At 43.6% G+C, this 20,751-nt stretch overlaps 1 protein-coding gene across 1 annotated transcript in view; it reads left to right on the forward strand.

Moving 5' to 3' along the window:
• Positions 1-20,751, forward strand: part of SMC2 (structural maintenance of chromosomes 2) — a 147,035-nt gene that overhangs the window by 90,747 nt on the left and 35,537 nt on the right. Inside the window, exons 19-20 of the mRNA XM_030193751.1 lie at positions 10,122-10,316; positions 18,225-18,425. Of these exons, the coding sequence (XP_030049611.1) occupies positions 10,122-10,316; positions 18,225-18,425 (396 nt within the window). The remainder of the gene's footprint in view (positions 1-10,121; positions 10,317-18,224; positions 18,426-20,751) is intronic.

Genomic DNA, 20,751 nt, shown 5'->3' on the forward strand with positions numbered 1-20,751 from the left:
GAGTTGACTGGGGTAATTTGAATATTGAAAAGATTAAAGAGATACAGATGGGATAGGAAGTGCACCAGAGACCCAGCAGGCTGTTTTGAGTGATTAAGAACCATCCTATGCTGTGAAAGCCAATTCGAGAGACAATACTGTAAAGGTGACAAATCAGGAGTAAGAGATGAAACAGAATAGATCAAGAGAATATCATCAGCATATATGAAAAAATTTATGTTCCATCCCTGAAGAAGAAGAGGACTAAGAAAGATACTAAACAGTAATGGGAATAGGACAGACCCCTGGGAAACACCACAGTTAAAAGATGTAATAGATGAAACAGAGGTAGATTTATTTATTTTATTTATTTGTAGCATTTGTATCCCACATTTTCCCACCAATTTGCAGGCTCAATGTGGCTTACATTTGCCGTAATGGCGGTTGCCATTTCCGGGTAACAGAATTACAAATGGTGTTTCATTAAGGTGTGTACATACATAGTAACATAGATGGAACATAACATACATGGAACAGTTCATGGTCTATATATATATATACCATGTGCGTACATACATGGTAAAGAAGAATACATTATGGTATTGCATGCAGGTTCCTGAGTGATAATTGGATTATAACATACATTAGGTCATCGACTATGGAGAAGACCATATTCAACATAGGGATAAAAGTGATAGTGCTTGTTCACTAATAGCAAAGAGGTTAATCAGTCAAGTGATAAGATTTCGGTTGTGTCTAGGTCGTGTACATTCTTATTTTTTAGTAATTAAGATGGATGTTTGTGGTATGCCTTCTTGAACAGATCTGTTTTCAGTAGTCTTCGGAAGATAGTTTGGTCTTGCGTTGTTTTTTATGGCCTTCGGTAGTGCGTTCCATAGCTGGGTACAGATGTATGAGAAACTGGTCGCATATGTGGATTTATATTTTAGCCCTTTGCAGTTGGGGTAGTGGAGATTGAGGAATGTGCGTGCTGATCTTTTTGCATTCCTAGTAGGCAGGTCTATAAGGTCTGACATGTAGGTCAGGGCTTCCCCGTGAACGATTTTGTGGACCAGGGTGCAGACTTTGAACGCAATTCGTTCTTTTAGTGGGAGCCAGTGTAGTTTTTCTCTTAGGGGTTTGGCGCTTTCGTATTTCGCTTTCCCAAATATGAGTCTGGCTGCTGTGTTTTGAGCGCTTTGAAGCTTCTTAATGATTTGTTCTTTGCATCCGGCATAAATGGCATTGCAGTAGTCTAGATGGCTTAGTACCATTGATTGTACTAGGCTGCGGAATACTTCCCTTGGGAAGAAAGGTTTGATCCTTTTAAGTTTCCATATTGAATAGAACATTTTCTTTGCTGTGTTTTTCGCATGATCTTCGAGTGTGAGATTTCGGTCAGTTGTAACTCCCAGAATTTTCAGGCTGTCTGAGACCGGTAGGGTCTGGGGTATTTATGGTATTGGGTTTGTTTGTATTGTATTCTGAGGACAGGATGGGACATTGTGTTTTTTTCTGCATTTAGCTTTAGTTGGAATGCGTCCGCCCACGAGTTCATTATTTGGAGGCTGCGTGTGATTTCATTTGTGATTTCAGTTATATCTTGTTTGAACGGGATGTATATCGTAACATCGTCTGCTTAGATGTATGGGTTGAGTCCTTATTTGGAGAGCGATTTGGCTAATCATTAAGTTAAAAAGAGTTGGTGAGAGCGGTGATCCTTGTGGAACTCCGCATTCAGGTTTCCATGGAGTTTGTTTGAGCTTGATATCACTTGGTAGGTTTTTGCTGTTAGGAAGCCTTCAAACCATCTAAGTACGTTTCCTCCAATCCCGAAGTAGTCCAAGATGTTCAAGAGTATTTGGTGGCTGACCATGTCGAACGCGCTGGACATGTCAAATTGTAGGAGAAGCACATTGTTTCCAGTTGCAATTAATTGTTTAAATTTGGTTATGAGAGTGATTAGAACTGTTTCAGTGCTATGGTTGGCTCTAAATCCTGACTGTGATTCATGTAGTATAGTGAATTTGTTTAAGTAGTTGGTAAGTTGTTTGGTCACCATACTTTCCATTAGTTTGACTACCAGGGGGATAGATGCTACTGGTCGATAGTTAGTTGTATCGTTTAATTTTTTCTTTAAGTCTTTGGGTATAGGGGTAAGAAGTATATTTCCTTTGTCCTTGGGGAAAAGTCCATGTTACAACATGTAGTTCATGTATGATGTAAGATCTGTTATGAAGTGTTGGGGAGCGAGCCTTATTAGGTTCAACACTTCAACCTTCAACACTTCCTTCCTGCCATTAACCCATCCCCATTCCTCCTAAGCGCATCCCGTCTTCGTCGCCTTCGTCGCCCTACCTCCCCCACCCTCCTCCGCACTCTCTTGCTCCTCCTCCTGCTATCCGCAGGAGACATCAATCCCAATCCAGGTCCCCCACACCTGTCTTCGTCCTATCCATGCAAACGTTTCCGGGATGTCTCCAATCTCATATCTATTCCCCTCCTCCCCCCCTCTTCCCTCCCCTTCTCATGTGCACTGTGGAATGCCCACTCGGTCTGCAACAAACTTCCCTTCACCCACGATCTCTTCATCTCTCATTCCCTTCACCTGCTTGCCCTAACTGAAACCTGGCTCTCCCCTGACGACTCTGCCTCAGTTGCGGCTTTATGCCATGGAGGCTATCTCTTCTCCCATACTCCCCGCCTAGTTGGCCGTGGAGGAGGCGTCGGGTTACTACTCTCGCCCTCCTGTAGCTTCCAACCCCTCCTCCTACCACAGTCTCACTGCTTCTCATCCTTTGAAGTCCACTCCATCCGTCTATTCTACCCGTTGCCACTCAGAGTGGCAGTCATTTACCGCCCCCCTGATAAATCCCTCCCTTCCTTCCTCACCGACTTCGATGCCTGGCTTTCTGTTTTTCTTGAACCCTCATCTCCATCCCTCATTCTCGGAGACTTCAACATACACGTTGATGACCTGTCCAACTCTCACGCTTCTCAGTTCCTCACTCTAACATCATCCTTCAACCTCCAGCTTTGTTCCACCACCCCTACTCACCGTGATGGCCATTGCCTTGACCTCGTCCTCTCCTCTTCCGGCTCACCCTCCAATTTCCACACCTCAGCTCTTCCTGTCTCTGATCATCACCTGATCACCTTCACACTTCTTCACCCTCCCCCTCAGCCCCGCCCAACATTAACCACTACTTCCAGGAATCTCCAGATTATTGACCCTCCCACCTTATCATCTAGTATTTCTAATCTCCTCCCCTCCATCATGTCCTCCGAGTCTGTTGACGAGGCTGTCTCCGCTTACAATGCCACTCTCTCCTCTGCTCTGGACACCCTTGCACCATCCACCTCCCGTCCCACAAGGCGTACTAATCCCCAGCCCTGGCTGACCCCTTGCATCCGTTACCTTCGCTCCTGCGCCCGATCTGCTGAACGCCTCTGGAGGAAATCTCGCACCCATTCAGATTTCCTACACTACAAATTCATGCTATCCTCCTTCCAGTCCTCACTATTCCTTGCCAAACAGGACTATTACACCCAATTGACTAATTCTCTCAGCTCTAACCCTCGTCGTCTCTTCGCCACCCTTAACTCCCTCCTCAAAGTGCCCTCCGCTCCCACCCCCCCGTCACTCTCTCCTCAATCACTGGCTGACTACTTCCGCGACAAGGTGCAAAAGATCAACCTTGAGTTCACTACCAAGCCACCTCCTCCTCTTCACCCTTCAACCCTCTCCCTCAACCAACCAACCCAGACCTCTTTCTCCTCCTTTCCTGATATCTCCGAGGAGGAAACCGCCCGCCTTCTTTCCTCCTCAAAATGCACCACTTGTTCCTCTGATCCCATCCCCACCAACTTACTTAACACCATCTCTCCTACTATCACCCCCTCCATCTGTCATATCCTCAACCTCTCTCTCTCCACTGCAACTGTCCCCGACACCTTCAAGCATGCTGTAGTCACGCCACTCCTCAAAAAACCATCACTAGACCCTACCTGTCCCTCCAACTACCGCCCCATCTCCCTCCTACCCTTCCTCTCCAAGACACTTGAGCGCGCAGTCCACAGCCGCTGCCTTGATTTTCTCTCCTCTCATGCCATCCTTGATCCGCTTCAATCCGGTTTTCGCCCTCTTCACTCGACAGAAACAGCACTTTCTAAAGTCTGTAATGACCTGTTCCTTGCCAAATCCAGAGGCCGCTACTCCATCCTCATCCTCCTGGATCTATCCGCTGCTTTTGACACTGTCAATCATGACTTACTTCTTGCCACACTGTCCTCATTTGGGTTCCAGGGCTCTGTCCTCTCCTGGTTCTCCTCCTATCTCTCCCACCGCACCTTCAAAGTTCACTCTCATGGATCTTCCTCCACCCCCATCCCCTTATCTGTTGGTGTTCCCCAGGGATCGGTCCTTGGACCCCTTCTCTTCTCAATCTACACCTCTTCCCTGGGCTCCCTGATCTCATCTCATGGTTTCCAGTATCATCTCTATGCTGATGACACCCAACTGTATCTCTCCACACCAGACATCACCGCGGAGACCCAGGCAAAGGTATCGGCCTGCTTATCCGACATTGCTGCCTGGATGTCCAACCGCCACCTGAAACTGAACATGTCCAAGACCGAGCTTATCGTCTTTCCACCAAAACCCACTTCTCCTCTTCCTCCACTTTCTATCTCAGTTGATAACACCCTCATCCTCCCCGTCTCATCTGCCCGCAACCTCGGAGTCATCTTTGACTCCTCTCTTTCCTTCTCTGCGCATATCCAGCAGATAGCCAAGACCTGTCGCTTCTTCCTCTTTAACATCAGCAAAATTCGCCCTTTCCTCTCTGAACACACCACCCGAACTCTCGTCCACGCTCTCATTACCTCTCGCCTGGACTACTGCAACTTACTCCTCACCGGCCTCCCACTTAGCCATCTATCCCCCCTTCAGTCTGTTCAGAACTCTGCTGCACGTCTCATATTCCGCCAGAACCGATATACTCATATCACCCCTCTCCTCAGGTCACTTCACTGGCTTCCGATCAGATACCGCATTCAATTCAAGCTTCTCCTTCTTACCTACAAATGCACTCAGTCTGCTGCCCCTCACTACCTCTCTACCCTCATCTCCCCTTACGTTCCCGCCCGTAACCTCCGTTCACAGGATAAATCCCTCCTCTCAGTACCCTTCTCCACCACCGCCAACTCCAGGCTCCGCTCATTCTGCCTCGCCTCACCCTATGCTTGGAACAACCTTCCTGAACCCTTACGCCAAGCCCCCTCCCTGCCCATCTTCAAGTCTTTGCTTAAAGCCCACCTCTTCAATGCTGCGTTCGGCACCTAACCCTTACCGTTCAGTGAATCCAGACTGCCCCAATTTGACTGCCCCGATCGGACCGACCGTTCACTTGTCTATTAGATTGTAAGCTCTTTGAGCAGGGACTGTCTCTCTTTGTTAAATTGTACAGCGCTGCGTAACCCTAGTAGCGCTCTAGAAATGTTAAGTAGTAGTAGTAGTAAGTAGTAATATCCATTACCTATTAGGAAGAAAAACAATTAAAGGCCGTACCTATGATTCCAATAGATTGAAGTCGAGCTAAAAGAAGGAAGTGATCCACTAAGTCAAAAGCATCCGAAAGGTTCAAGGAGACAAGGACACCCTTCCCAGCATCCGAAAAAGAATGGAGTTCAGTTATTGTGATTTTGGTGCTTTGTAATGCACGAAATTCTGTTTGACTTGGGTGTATGATAAAATGTTGATCAGAAAACTGAAGCAGTTGATCAAAAACAACTTTTTTAGTGATCTTTGACAGAAAGCTAAGGTTCAAGAGGACTGTAGTGCTCAGGAAGATGAGGATCAGAAGCAAAGTTCTTGAGAATAGGCTTATCAATTGCCTTCTTGCAAAGTAATGGGACAACATCCATTGAAAGACTAAGATTAGAGCAACAAGAAGGAGAAGGAAAAAACCTCCACAGATGGAGCAAACCAAAAATCAATCAAACAGTGGAGTCAGTGGATAAAAATGGAGCCAGATGATTCTTTATTGGACTTAGCAACTGTAAATGAGGGTAAACCCAACACAACTGTCTTTGGCATATGAATATGCCTGCATCAGGGGTAATGCCTCTTATTTAAAATAGCAGATGTTGTAACGATGGGTCAAAAACACTGGTTCTAATTTCAGTAATATACTTGAGAACAACTTCAGTGATGCTCAGTGAGTAAAAATCCTATGAGGACTGGAACTCAGAGCGTCTTGCTAGTTGTTCTCAAGTGTATTATTGAAATTAGAACCAGTGTTTTTGACTCATCATTAACATCTGCAATTTTAAACAAGAGGCATCCCTGACATAGGCATATTCGTATGCCGAAACACCGCTGTATCGGGTTTACCCTCATTTACAGTTGCTGAGTCCAATAAAGAATCTTCTGGTTCCATTTTTATCCATTGATTCCGCTGTTTGATTGACTGAAAGACTAAGGTTAACCATGTGAAGTACTAGAGGAAGGAGTCTGTGCTTGGGAATCTTCATCCAGGTGAAAGGAAATGGGTTTAATAGAGAGGTAGTGAGGTGCATAGAAGACAGCACAATGGACAACTGTGTAAGTGAAGAAATAGTAAAGGTGGACCATGAAGATGAATCAGACAAACTGAAAAGAGGAGTTGGGTTAGTAGATGAAGGTGAATAAGCAAGAAGTGTTGAGGCCCTGAATGCAAAAACCTTGGTAGCAAAATAGGATGCTAGCGAATTAGCATCAGGCTGAAGTGAAGTAGACTAAGAAGAAACTTTGTTAGTAAAGTGGGAGAAGTTGGCAAACAAAGTCTTAAATGGATTACTAGACTTAGCAAGTTGCTTATCAAAATAGGACTTTTTTGCAAGTTTAATGGGAAGTTTAACGATAGCAGGCAGATTCTACATGCCTTCAGTGACTCACAAGTATGTAGCTTATGCCGTTTGTGCTCAGCATGACTGGTCTGGCAGTGTAAAAGAACCCATTATGGTACCAGGGGTTGCTGGCAGGACAGGTTGGACAGGAAGAGGAATGAGAGGATAACGTAAAATGAGAATGCAAAATAGAATTCCAACACTTGACTGTATCGGTCAAGCTTAAGTTGAGGAAATTATTAGGTAGAAAACTAAACAAAGGGGAACGGGTAGCAGGATCACGACAAGAAAAATGTGGAAAAGAGAGGGTGTAGGCAATAATCAGGAACCTGAATCAGAACAGGCCCGAGATAGCGGAAAAGAAAGCAAAGCTGAGATAAGTTAGTGGTCAGTCCAAGGAAGACGCAGTGCATGGAGATGTGAGATTGAAAGGGAAGTGACTTTCTGTAGTAAAATCAGGTCAAGCGAATGGCCTGCAGAATGTTTAGTAAATTGAATAAGCTGAAGATAGTTCACACCGTCAAGAAAAGAAAGAACAGCAGAAGTCCTAGGGTGGGAGGAGACATCTACTTGGGTGTTAAAATCACCGACCACTAACTGGTCTTTGGAGCGAATAGAGGTATCTGCAAGGGATTGCCTTAACATATAGTGCTGATTACCCAAACTGATTTGTCTCCACTGACTGCTACAGGCTTTGTCCCTCAGGGACTTTTCTGTGTGTTCTCTCTCCCCCCCCCCCCCCCCCCCCCCCCGCAAAGGAAAAGGTCCATTCAGTGCCTTTGTTTCTTCCTATGGTCAATTCCTAATTCCATCTGAACCAGACTGTCTCCCTTGTATTTAGGAAATTTTGGATAAAGCTGAGGTCGTTCACTCTTTTGGATGTCCCCAGGATTCTAATGAGGTATCTAAAGGTTATGCTCCCTTTCTGAAGGTCTGCCAGCTTATTGCTGTTCAGTGGCATGAAGAGAGGAGTAAACAAGGTTATGTTTTCTAGCCTATATCAACAGATTTGCAAGTTCTAGAGTGTCCCCAGAAGATATTCTTAGAGCAGTCAGATGTTATTCTTACACACCTTTTACGCCAGCATTATAGATTGGATTTGCATGCTAGGAGTGAGGCTGCATATGGCACTAAGTACCTAGCAAAATTGCACAACAGCAAAGGTGACAAAGAAGAGTCCCAAGATTGGTCGTGGTGATGTATAATACTCTATTGTGTTTCAAAAACACTCTACATGAATTTGTGTTTCGGCCAAAAGACTTTCATCAGGAGTTTGTCTTTTCCAGGTGTTTCAAAATCTTTTACAGCAACATCCAGCGATGAAGAGAGGTATCCCTTTTAAATCAAATTCAAGGACCTCATTCCACACAGGATTCAGTTCATTGTCAATTTTCTTTGTTTCGTTTTTTTTTTTTTTTCACCCAGTTCCAGAAGAAAGACTCTGACCAGTGCTGGTTTTGAGTTTATATCTCAAAGCAGAGAGTTGAGATTGAGACACCGGGTAAGCCAGAGGTGGTGCTCCTGGAGTGGATTGTGGAGGCAGGTTTGCATCACTGCTAGCTGAGCACAGACCCCTGAAAGATTTCTGTAATCTTTTGAAGTTGAGTCTGTTGCTGCTGGACCTCCTAGGTGAGGTCCTGGAGAAGCTGGAGCTGGTCCTTGTGGCTAGTCAGGTCCTGAACAGATTCAGAAAGTTTCTGGAGCTGGAGGACCAGCTGCAAGACAGGTGACTCACCCGAGCTCATGGCCTTTGCAATCTGTCATGACCCAGGTGAACCCTTGGGCCACAGCCAAGTTGATGCTACCTATCCAACCTGAGGGCTGGCTAGGCCCTGACTGGCGGTGGGCGAGACACCTGGTCAAGGTTGGAGCTGGAAGACAGGGCTGGAGCAAAGCAGAAACAAGCAGGGCTAGAACGACACAGGCAGGAACAGGAGGCAAAGTGGAACAAGGCTGCAACACATACTAGACAACTCTAGGAGACCTGTTGCAAAGTCATTGACTAGGAGACAGGAACTTCCTTATATACTACCAAACAGGAAGTGATTACATCAGCCAGTGCTCTCTTGCAAAGCTATAAAGGAAGTGTTGGATTTCCAGGAAGTAAACAGATCCTTCTTGGAGTGGAATGCTGCTGGAGACCACAGAGAACAGGTGAGGGACATGACAGTAATGCTTCTCAACCTTCTCCAGGAGGCACAGGATTATCATACTAGGAGGCATATTTTCAAAGCACTTAGCCTTCCAAAGTTCCATGTGCATAAGAAAAGTTGACATATTGCAGAGGTCCATTATATACAAATCTGTCTTATGCATATTTATTGTGGTGATCTGACAACCCGAGTGACAAGGTGTGCTTTCAGGAGAAGGTTGAGAGCTCTGTGGTATTTATCTGTGGATGGGAACTGTTCTTATTAGAGGACCTGAGGGGTCCACATACATAGGTGCCAGCTCTGTAGGTGCTTGAGCACCCCCAATTTTGACCAAACTTCTTGAAAGTGTCTAGGGAAGGATAATTTCCACTGGATTAAGCATCCAAATCATTTTGAAAAGTTGGCTTCTCTGCCTACATAAGTCACATCTCACTTCCTCCCTATCCTTTAATTGCATTTCAAAAAGTTTATTCACAGTATGCATAGTGCATTGCCTTTTCAGCTCAGGATATGCTTTACAGGAATAACTAAAAAAAAGAAAGAGAGAGCATCTGATGACTTCGGTGGGACTTTAACTAGTAAACGGAACAGACGTAGCCTGACCATTGTAAAACAACCTGAAATAAACTATATAAAAGTTTTTCAACGTAATGTTGTATTGGAGATCTGCTTTTTAAATTTTCGTGATTACAATTTATGCAACATTTTTAAAGAAAATCCACCTTGTAAGACATAGTCTTAACTTGCAGTAGGTGCCTAGGCTGGTGGCCCCCTCCCAAGCCTGGTTGTGGAGGCACCCAAGCTAGTCAGGTATAAAGGTTATCCACAGTGAATATCCATGAGAGATATTTGCTTTCACTGCCTCCATCGCATGCAAATCCCTCTCCTGAATATTCATTGTGGATATTCTGAAAACCTGAATTTCTGGGGTGTTTCCAGGACCAGGTTTGGGAACCACTAACCTAGGTCCTTACTACAATTCAGGGTTACTGTATTGCACAATAAAATTGTTATACAGTAATTCATCTTCATTCATGTTGAAGTAACTTTTACTTTTCTGATTTTCCTTTGAATTTCTATGAAAGTATGTTTGTCTTATAGGAATCTGTAAAGAAAGCCCAGGAGGAGTTAGCCAAGCAGAAGGAAGTGATTATGACACATGATAAGGAAATCAAAGGTAAATCTTCAGAGGCAGCAAAACTTCGAGAGCAAAATAACGATCTACAGTTGAAGATTAAAGAGCATGAACACAATATCAGTAAACACAAACGAGACAGTGCTGATGCAGCTAACAAGGTAACCTCTGCCCCTCTTCTTTCATAGTGATATACTGCTTTTCCACCTTCTCTGTATTTAGTTTAGAACATAAAGCAAAGGAACATAAGCAAAAATATTGGTGGAATCTTTTTCGCAAACTGGTTTGTTTCTCCTGGTCTACAGTAGCCTCTTGATTTCTAAATATGCAGGAATAAAGTTTAAGAAATAAAAAAGCCACAAGGTAACTGCTTTATATAGTTTACCACCAGTATATTTAATAAACTTGTTTATGCCAGTAAACCTTGTTTTGTAATTACCTCATGGTATAGTTATATGAATACACATGATAACAAGAAACCATGTATTTTTACACAACAATGTATAGGCGTGTTTGGGGAGGAATTTGGGTGGAGTGCAGGTGGCTTTGCAATGTATGCATAAAAACTATCTGTAAATTTACAAGAATCAAGTACACCAATGCCCAAGCAGGAGTAAATTTATGCAAGTCCTTTTATAGGGTGAAGCAGAACTTTTGGCTGTTGCTGTTTTGGCATCATTTCAATGCTGCTTCTACTTCTATCCCTCTGCCTGTCAGCGTACCTCAGGGTTCTGTTCTTGGTCCCCTCCTCTTTTCTATCTACACTTCTTCCCTTGGTTCATTAATCTCATCCCATGGCTTTTCCTACCATCTCTATGCTGATGACTCCCAAATCTACCTTTCTACCCCTGATATCTCACCTTGCATCCAAACCAAAGTTTCAGCGTGCTTGTCTGACATTGCTGTCTGGTTGTCTCAACGCCACCTGAAATTAAACATGACCAAAACCGAGCTTCTCATTTTTCCCCCCAAACCCACCTCCCCACTCCCCCCGTTTTCTATTTCTGTTGATGGCGCTCTCATTCTCCCTGTCTCCTCAGCTCGAAACCTTGGGGTCATCTTTGACTCTTCTCTCTGCTCATATCCAGCAGATCGCCAAGACCTGTCGTTTCTTTCTTTACAACATCCGTAAAATCCGCCCCTTTTTTTCCGAGCACTCTACCAAAACCCTCATCCACACCCTTGTCACCTCTCGTTTAGACTACTGCAATCTGCTTCTTGCTGGCCTCCCACTTAGTCACCTCTCCCCTCTCCAATCGGTTTAAAACTCTGCTGCTGTCTCGTCTTCCGCCAGGGTCGCTTTACTCATACTACCCCTCTCCTCAAGTCACTTCACTGGCTTCCTATCCGTTTTCGCATCCTGTTCAAACTTCTTCTACTAACCTATAAATGTACTCACTCTGCTGCTCCCCACTATTTCTCCACACTCGTCCTTCCCTACACCCCTTCCCGTGCACTCCGCTCCATGGATAAATCCTTCTTATCTGTTCCCTTCTCCACTACTGCCAACTCCAGACTTCGCGCCTTCTGTCTCGCTGCACCCTATACCTGGAATAAACTTCCTGAACCCCTACGTCTTGCCCCATCCTTGGCCACCTTTAAATCTAGACTGAAAGCCCACCTCTTTAACATTGCTTTTGACTCGTAACCACTTGTAACCACTCGCCTCCACCTACCCTCCTCTCCTCCTTCCTGTACACATTAATTGATTTGATTTGCTTACTTTATTTTTTGTCTATTAGATTGTAAGCTCTTTGAGCAGGGACTGTCTTTCTTCTATGTTTGTGCAGCGCAGCGTACGCCTTGTAGCGCTATAGAAATGCTAAATAGTAGTAGTAGTAGTAGGGCGCAAAACATTTGGCTCCGATAATTTTGGGTGCTGGAATTTTGGATGTCCAAATGGCAGCATCAAAAAGTTCTCCCACCGGAACTCTGTTCAGCTATTTCTTGCACTCTTCACTATTGGGATAAGTTGGACCCAAGGCCAGATTTTCAGCTTTCCAGATTTCACCCCAATTTTGTGGGATCTTTAGTAGATTGGATACTTTGGGGGTGTCCTGTTGAGGCCAGCTATTCAATGATGATGCTATTACTCCCTCTCGCCTTGCTTTCATTTATCGCCAGCTGACTTATATGCCTATACACAGCTTGACCATTTCCTCTTTTAAGAAAGTTAATAAGCAAAGAATTTTGGAGAAACTGTGAGAGGACTTTCTGGGCACTAGGGACCTTGTTTTGGTAATGTACAAATATCTTTGAGATCAGGTTCCTGTGCATTTAGGTTATTTGAAGACATAGAGGGGCATCTCCATGGGCGTCTATGTCCGAGAATGGGTACGTGAAGGGGCGGGACAAACCGTATTTTCGAAAAAAAATGGGCGCCCATCTTTTTTTTCGATAATACGGTTTGTTCCGGGCAAATGTATCGGATTTGAGCTGGGCATAATCGTTTTTCAGCAATAATGGAAACCGAAGGCGCCCAGCTCAAAAACGAACAAATCCAAGGCATTTGGTCGTGGGAGGGGCCAGGATACGTAGTGCACTGGTCCCCCTCACATGCTAGGACACCAAACGAACACCCTAGGGCACACTTGTAACAATAAAAAAAAAAAAAAAAGTAAAATACCTCCCAAATCCATAGCTCCCTTTCTTTGGGTGCTGAGCCCCTCAAATCCCCCCCTCCAAAACCCACTGCCCACAACTCTACACCATTACCATAGCCCTTATGGCTGAAGGGGGGCACCTACATGTGGGTACTGTGGGTTTTGGGGGCGGTTTGGAGGGCTTCCATTTACCAGCACAAGTGTAATAGGCAGGGGGGGGATGGGCCTGGGTCCACCTGGGTGAATCGAATCCTGAAAGTCATCCAAAGAAGCTTAGCAGAGATTTGAAAGCAACACTGGCAATTGGGAAGGAAAGCCAGTACTGGGCAAACTTTTACAGTCTGCGCTTCTGATCGTGGCTGGACAGGTTCAGTTTCAGAAGTTTGAGAAAAAGATCGGTGCTGAGCAAATTTCTAAGATCTGTGCCGTAATCGTAGCTGAATAGATTTGGATGGACAGGAGTGGAGCTTTTGGGGGGCTTCGACATTAAATTCAGAAATTTTACAACACGGGCAGTGCTGGGCAGACTTCTACAGTCTATGCCCTGAAAATGACAAGGACAACTCACGGCCAGGTATACATATGTAGTATCACATGTGTTGTTGGGTAGACTGGATGGACCGTACAGGTCTTTATCTGCCATCATCTACTACGTTACTATTCAAAACCGGAGTTGTGTACAAGCTTCATGTGACAAGCCATAATAAATCGAATCACAGTAATCAAAAAGGTTCAAAATTATAGCAACTACCAATATTGTAAGGTCTTGGGAGGGGGGGGGGGAGTGCTGTTTGTAATTGACGAACAGCAAAGTAGGAAGAGTTAACAATCGCATATATCTTCAGAGAGAAAGTCTAGCAAAAATCTAATTTACAGCCTAAAATGTTAACAGCGAGGAGAACATGAACATATTAAGCATGTGCAGTTGTTTAGCAGGAAGTGGTGAACACCTGGCAACCCACATTGCCTTTTGATTTGGATGGATTACGTTTCATACCATGTTGACTCAGCAGTCATCTTGGATTCCCTGTCTCAGATTCTTTCCTAAGTTGACACTCTAATGCCAGATCTTACAGACTTGAACAAAGCTCTTGACTTAGTGGGTGCTGTGATTTCTCTCCTAGTATTACTTTATTCTTTATTCTCTGTGAAATGCCTAAGAGGTGGGGGAAAGTAAGGGAAACCTTATCTAGTACCCCTCCCCCAAATTATGCATCGATTGTGTGATATACTGCAACAACTTATGGGAGAATTGGCGCTATCCTTGCTGCCCCTCCTGTACAGGGAGAGCCAGCCTGAACACCTCCGCAGCCATTGGCTTCTAGCTCCCCACTCCAGGAAGGGGCGAAAGGAGAGCAGGGAGCAGCTGCATCATTGGTGGTAGCAAGCTGCCCTGGTACAATCCGCATCCCAATGAGGGTTGGAGCTGTTTCTCCTAGTGTGGAGAGTACTAGACTGGGAGAAGAGCCAGCGAATATGCTCAGGCTGGGGACCATGTCTGGTGGTAGTACTGCTGTGAGGATTTCTGAACTGGTGATTGGATCAACTTATACTACGGAGGTTACAGGTGTGCTAAAAGCATACCTATTCAGACAATCTGTCAGCGAATCAGGATAATATGCATCGAAGTCCATAACCACCTTCCTTCCCTTTTCCTCCCTATCCCTACCTAACTTCTGATTTCCAGATCACTTCTTTAAGTTAGGTTTCTCTTATCACGTATTGATGAACCCTGCTGGATCTTGCATACCAATTTGGTCTCCCTTACCCCCATCAATAGCTACTCATGTTTGTGAGCATACAGGCTTTGAATACTATTGTAAATCGCTTGAAAGTATGCTCATAGCTACAAGATTGTACTTTATTTTATTTATCTATGTTACATTTGTATCCCATATTTTCCCACTTTCATTATATCTAGATAAATTTGCAAAATGTTAGCCAACATTATTTATATGATTATGTTTATACTTACTGATTACCCTCTATGGGTTACGTTGTAAGAAATTATCTACTCTTGTTCTATATAAGCCACATTGAACCAAACATGCTATGGAATAATGTGTGATATAAAAACTAATAAATGAAATGAAAATCATCCTTACCTCTGTCAGTGTTGTTATTGCCTTCCAAATAAAAACTAACAGGATGGACCAGAAAAGTTTGTAGAAGCTGTGTCATCTTGGATCTCTAAAATTGAACCATATATGGAGGAAAATGTGGGGAAAATTAAAAGTTTAGAGGAAGAAATCAAGGTTTTAAAAGAAGGCCAAACCAAGTTGGCTAAGAACACTATGGACATTTAATTTAAATTGGAACAGGTTGAAAACTCATTCCGTGCCTGTAACCTTAGATTTTTTTTTTAACTTTCCCAAGGTACAGTTACTGTCTGCAAGGGTTGTTTAAAAAATATGCGCAGGAAGTTCTGCAATTGTCTAACAAAATAGTGGAGAATTGTTTTTCTGTTTTCCAGTGAAATGTTTGGTGTAGTTTCAGAATGTGAGATACGTTTTCTATGACCAGTGCAGTTTAAACAAATTCTTGATAATACATTTCCTATACAGATGGCTATTGATCCTCCTGTTTAAAGGTAAAAGTAATTCAGGCAAAGGTATAGACAGTATGTTTTTTGTTTTGGGGGTTTTTTTTCTTTGATAATTTTGTTTTCCATTTGGTTATTTATCTCTGTTAATTTCTGAAGGATCCCAATTTGGGGACTATGAGAGGATATATCTTATTTCTTTTGATATTGTTTCTTTATCATTTTGGATGACATGGAGATTTTTCTTTCTGTTTTGTATCATATTTTCTGGACCAGTTTGTTTTCTTGTTTAAAATGCTTAAATTTACATAAAATGAAATACTCTGAACATAAACTGGGTCTGCGCTGTTATATTTTTGCAGATAATGTATCAACTTAGGTAAAGGTAACAAAAATACATTAAAAAGAGTGAGGGCCAATATTGTACCTTGGGGAACTCCAAAATGAGTAAGGAGAAGATGTGGAAGTTGAGGCCTGGACAGAATAGAGCAAGATGGGAGGCAGGATTTGGAGGTACATTATATGAGGACAAGGTGGGGGTTGCATTGGCAAAACTTTCTGTGGTTGCCAATGTCCAGGAAAACTCTATAGAGGTGCTGTGTAGATGATACCTTACCCCGTTCAGACTACATTATCTCTTCTCGGCGACTACTATGCTGGCATCCCTGTGGAGAAAGGGGCACTATGGGACATATCTGGTGGACCTGTCACAAGGTGAGGGGATTTTGACAAGCAGTCCAGTCTCACATGCAATATTGGGTGTACAGATACCTATAGACCTGGAGGGGTTTTCTCTTTAACAAACTCTTACTGATTTGTGATTGGCTCAGCAGGCCTTGGGTGAAGGATAATGTCAATGCTGCCAAGCTGATCATTGCCAGTTCATAGAAATTCGAGATTACTCCCCCTCTTGCTAAGTAGTTTTGTAAGCAGCATTACATATGCGAAATGGAGCGCTTGACTTCTGAGTGAAGAAGCACCTTGCATAGGTGGGAAAAGGTGTGGGCCCCTTTGTTTTTTGGTTTTTTTTTTTCTTGTTAAATTGCACTTCATGTGGGTCTCCTTAGGCTGTGTGCACTGGGCAAGAGGAGAGGGAATTGGATACATTTAGAATAGGACTGGTTGAAAGCGATTAGCTGCCACAGTACTATGATTTGATTGAAGAGGAAGGGACAGGTTTGAGAGATTGTTCTTTATTTCCTTTGTCAAACATCTTTAGCTTATGTTTGGGAGGGGGTATAAAAAGGTTTTACAACATTTAATAAATTATAGTGGTTTGCAGTTGCGTTTGTACGATTTCTGTTAGGCTGCTGCTTCTAGCATTTGTTGTTCCCTGTGGAGCATAGTGCTGTACCTGTATTAGGTCTTGTTTAATGGGAATGTTTGCAGTGTTTACAGCCAGCTCTTGTATGAAAACATTTTATTTTGAAAGTATGTTAATCATTAAATATTGTTTCTGTATCTATTTTTTGTTTTAATCTTGTTGCTACTGGTGTCTGCACTAGTCTGTTTGTTTGTTTGTTGCTTATTGGGTGACTAATATAGAGAATAAAATAGAATAATATACAAAATTTCAGGTTCTTGTAGTGGCACAGGAGCCAGACAGCTCAAAATTACATGGTCCTTCTCCCCCCACCCATCAACCTTGTTTCTGAATTTTGTTTTTAATCAATACAGCTTTGAAGAGCAAAACTTGGACCACCTCAGGTCCCACAGTATGTTAACGTTCAGAAGGGATTTTTTTCACTGCTGATAGAAATGAGAGGAGCCATTCATTTTATGCCCACCATTGTTATTTTCGGAAGTTTTCCATTCTTTTTAATAAGAATGAAATATTCACATTTTAAGATTGTGTGTGTTTGCAAATGTACTGTGTTGCTTACACTGGAAACAATTTTTAAAAATGTTTTTTACTGTATAAAATACACATGTGCATTGCACTCCCAAGAATGTAATTTATATTACATAAAAGTAGGCATTGAAAGCTGTGCTACATGCTTGTATTCTGCTCTATTCTGCCCTCCCCCCTCCCTTTTTCCATGTGTCTCAGCAGTAATCGTCCTTTAGTTTGGCCCTAGGAACAAATGGCAGTGTTATAGGATACCTTTTGAGGTTAAAATATGTGTCATTCACACTTGGAGGCCCTTTTGCTAAAGTGTGTTAGGGTGTAAACAGCTAAAGCACAAATATGTTAATTACCAGCATAGTATATGTACAGTTAGTATGTGGTAAGTTGTGCGTGGGTGGAGAATGGGCATGGAAAGTACTTGGCACTGAACAAGCTGCACATGCTTGCTTTAAGTGCTTCTGCACTAACTGCAAGTAGAGTACTGCATGCTAATGGGCATTTTAACATGGTATCTGGAGGTTACGTTTTGGTGGCCCCCCCCCACACACACACACACACACTCCACTAGATATCACATTAGTTTTGCACTTGGCATGTGTCAGTGTTAATCTAATGCACTTTATTAAAAGACCCCCTTATTGATGAAATGCAGGGTTTCTATCTTTGGTCCACCAAGCATTGTTCTTGCTACATTTATCATGTATGACTTTAGTTGCAGACTATTACTTAAGATCCTTCAAGTTTTTGTTGTACGTGGATCTATATTTTGGCTGATATTGTAATTTGATTTCCATATCTGTCCCGGGGGACTCCAATCCATTCAGATTTTCAGTACATTGGCCATGAATATTCATGAGCAAGATTTTCATGCACTGCCTATTGCATGCAGATTTTTCTAATTCATTGTGGATATCTAGAAAATCCAACTGGCTGGGGGCCTCCCAGGACCAGTTTGCGAACCATTGCTTTAGTTCAATGCTGATGTGTCACAACAAATGTAAGGTGTGATTTTATTTTTTTCCTATTATGAATAAAGAGATTTTTAACTATTAGTCTTTTATTTTTCCCTTCCTAGGTTACTAAAATGCTTAAAGATTATGAGTGGATTGCCTCCGAGAAGCACTTGTTTGGCCAAGCCAATACAGTCTATGACTTTAAAACAAACAACCCCAAGGAAGCAGGCCAGAGACTGCAGAAACTGCAGGAAAAAAAAGAGAAGTTGGGCAGGAATGTTAACATGAGAGCCATGAACATGCTTACACAAGCAGAAGAAAGAGTAAGTGCTAAAAACAGATACTCTATGGTGGTTAAAACAAATATAACCCTCTTCTCTGAGGATCAACAGGATGATATATCTTCCCAATTAGGTGTCTTCATCTTACAGAGCACATGTGAGCAAGTTGTCCTCCTAACTTGGAAAGTCTGACAGCTTGAAGCCCGACTCTGCATGTTCTGTGTCATCAGAGCCACCTCAGTTTTTTGTTTTCCATGGAGCCAGTAAGACCTACTCCCCTCAAAGTGAGCCTTTTGTCAGTGATTTCATATCGTTGCCCATAGGTCTCTTCTTTTCTCATAGTTTTCTTTATTTTATTTTATTTGTTCATTCCAGTATTTATATACCACCTAGACCTAAGCAGTTTACAGTTTTATTTGTCAGGTACTGGTACTGTCCTTAATGGGCCTCATAATCTAGTATTATTTTGTACTTGTGACAACGGAGGGTTACATGGAACTGCAGAAAGAATTGAACCTGGTTCTCCAGGATCTGAGTCCACTGCTGTGTAGCAGCGGGAATCGATCCTGGTTCTCAGGTCCGCAACACGCTGCACTAACCATTAGGCCACTCCTCCACGCCAAGATAAGAGGGAATTGAGAGCTTTCTTGAGTTGTTATTTCTTTAAGTTTACGTTTCTTTCTCGCATGTCTTTTCCACTGTTTTTAGGAACTCTAGTTGCTCAACTGGGCCACTTTTTCCTTAGAAAATAGTAGTAATTTGATTTTGCCTTGGCTATCGTTTTGTGGTGATATGTTCCAAAGAAGGCCTCTACTTGCTTTTAAGATATGTAGGTATTCATCAAGATCATATCCAGTATGAATACAACTGTTGCTTGCAGTGTCTAGGCTGGGATCACAAGGCTTCTGAGCATATGTGCCAGCAAATCACTGCCATGAAGACTTCTGAAGGTCAAGAACAGGAGAAAATCTTTGGCTCATGAAAGTCTAATCCACATTTCCTCAGCGACCCTCCAGACCGGTCAAGACGCGTGGGTTATGTCCTCCTACCAGCAGAGGGAGACTGAGAAAACACTAAGCTTTTGAAGCCTGTATATATAACCTGTGCAGAACCTCCACTAGCCAGTATTTTCTCAGTCTCAGCAGAGGTAGCAGTTGACAGCCTGTGCAGTCTCCAATAATCTGGTGAGGTAGTTTGTCATTGGGTCGTAGGATTTTTTCCTTCCAAACTTTATTCTGTTGCAGTACCCTGTACGTGTGTGTAAAAAAAAAAAAAAAAAAGTGCTTTGGGGCCCTGGGTCTGGTGGGGCCCAGTTTTTTCCCCCTGGGGTGTTACACCTATGTTTGGGTCCCTCCCCCTGTGCTGCTCTCTATTTCTGTTTGCTTGGCAGCTTTGTGCCTCGGCTGCTTTCTCAGTATTGTAGCCTTGAGTGCCTTACAATTTCCAGATGCCAGAGTTAGAGTACTGTGCCTTTAAGGTCAGTTATTGTATTTCATTTTGCTTGCCAGCTTTGTGCCTCGGCTGCTTTCTCAGTATTGTAGCCTTGAGTGCCTTACAATTTCCAGATGCCAGAATTAGAGTACTGTGCCTTTAAGGTCAGTTATTCTATTTCGTTTTGCTTGGCAGCTTTGTGCCTCGGCTGCTTTCTCAGTATTGTAGCCTTGAGTGCCTTACAATTTCCAGATGCCAGAATTAGAGTACTGTGCCTTTAAGGTCAGTTATTCTATTTCGTTTTGCTTGGCAGCTTTGTGCCTCGGCTGCTTTCTCAGTATTGTAGCCTTGAGTGCCTTACAATTTCCAGCTGCCAGAGTTGGAGTACTGTGCCTTTAAGGGCATTTATTTCTTTATTTTCAGCGGGGTTTAGATTCCTTGCTGGAACGAGGGAGCAGCGCTTTCTTCAGTGCTTTTGCAGTGTGAGTGAGATTTTGGTTTGGCGCGTTTGCTGAACAGCTTTTCCCGTCCCTCATGGTTTATGGCGGCCCAGCTCCTCCGATGTCGCGCGTGCTTGTGGCGAGGGGTAGAGGCACCGGGCGCTCAGTGTAGCTTTGCGGTGCACCTATAAAAGTGGCTGTGGCTCCCCCCGACTTGACCGCGGAGGGATCGATGGTGTCGGGAGTCTCCGGGTCAGCGAGAGCGTAGGCAGGGCCGCTGTCAGCGGGAACAGTTTCGGCGGGAACAGCCGCCATCTTGAGTCCGACACGGCCCGTGGAGCCAGCTGTTTTTGGGCCTGCGGCCTCCGTTTTTGGCACAAAAGGGCCTAATGACGGTCCAGGAATGGTGGGCTTTCCTCCAGATTTTGTCTGGACGCGGTATCAGGCCTGGAGATCGGGACCCCCCCCCCCCCCCCCAATTGGAAGAGGGGGCTGTT

The sequence above is a fragment of the Microcaecilia unicolor genome, chromosome 2, assembly GCF_901765095.1.
Source record: "Microcaecilia unicolor chromosome 2, aMicUni1.1, whole genome shotgun sequence".
Lineage (NCBI taxonomy): Eukaryota > Metazoa > Chordata > Amphibia > Gymnophiona > Siphonopidae > Microcaecilia > Microcaecilia unicolor.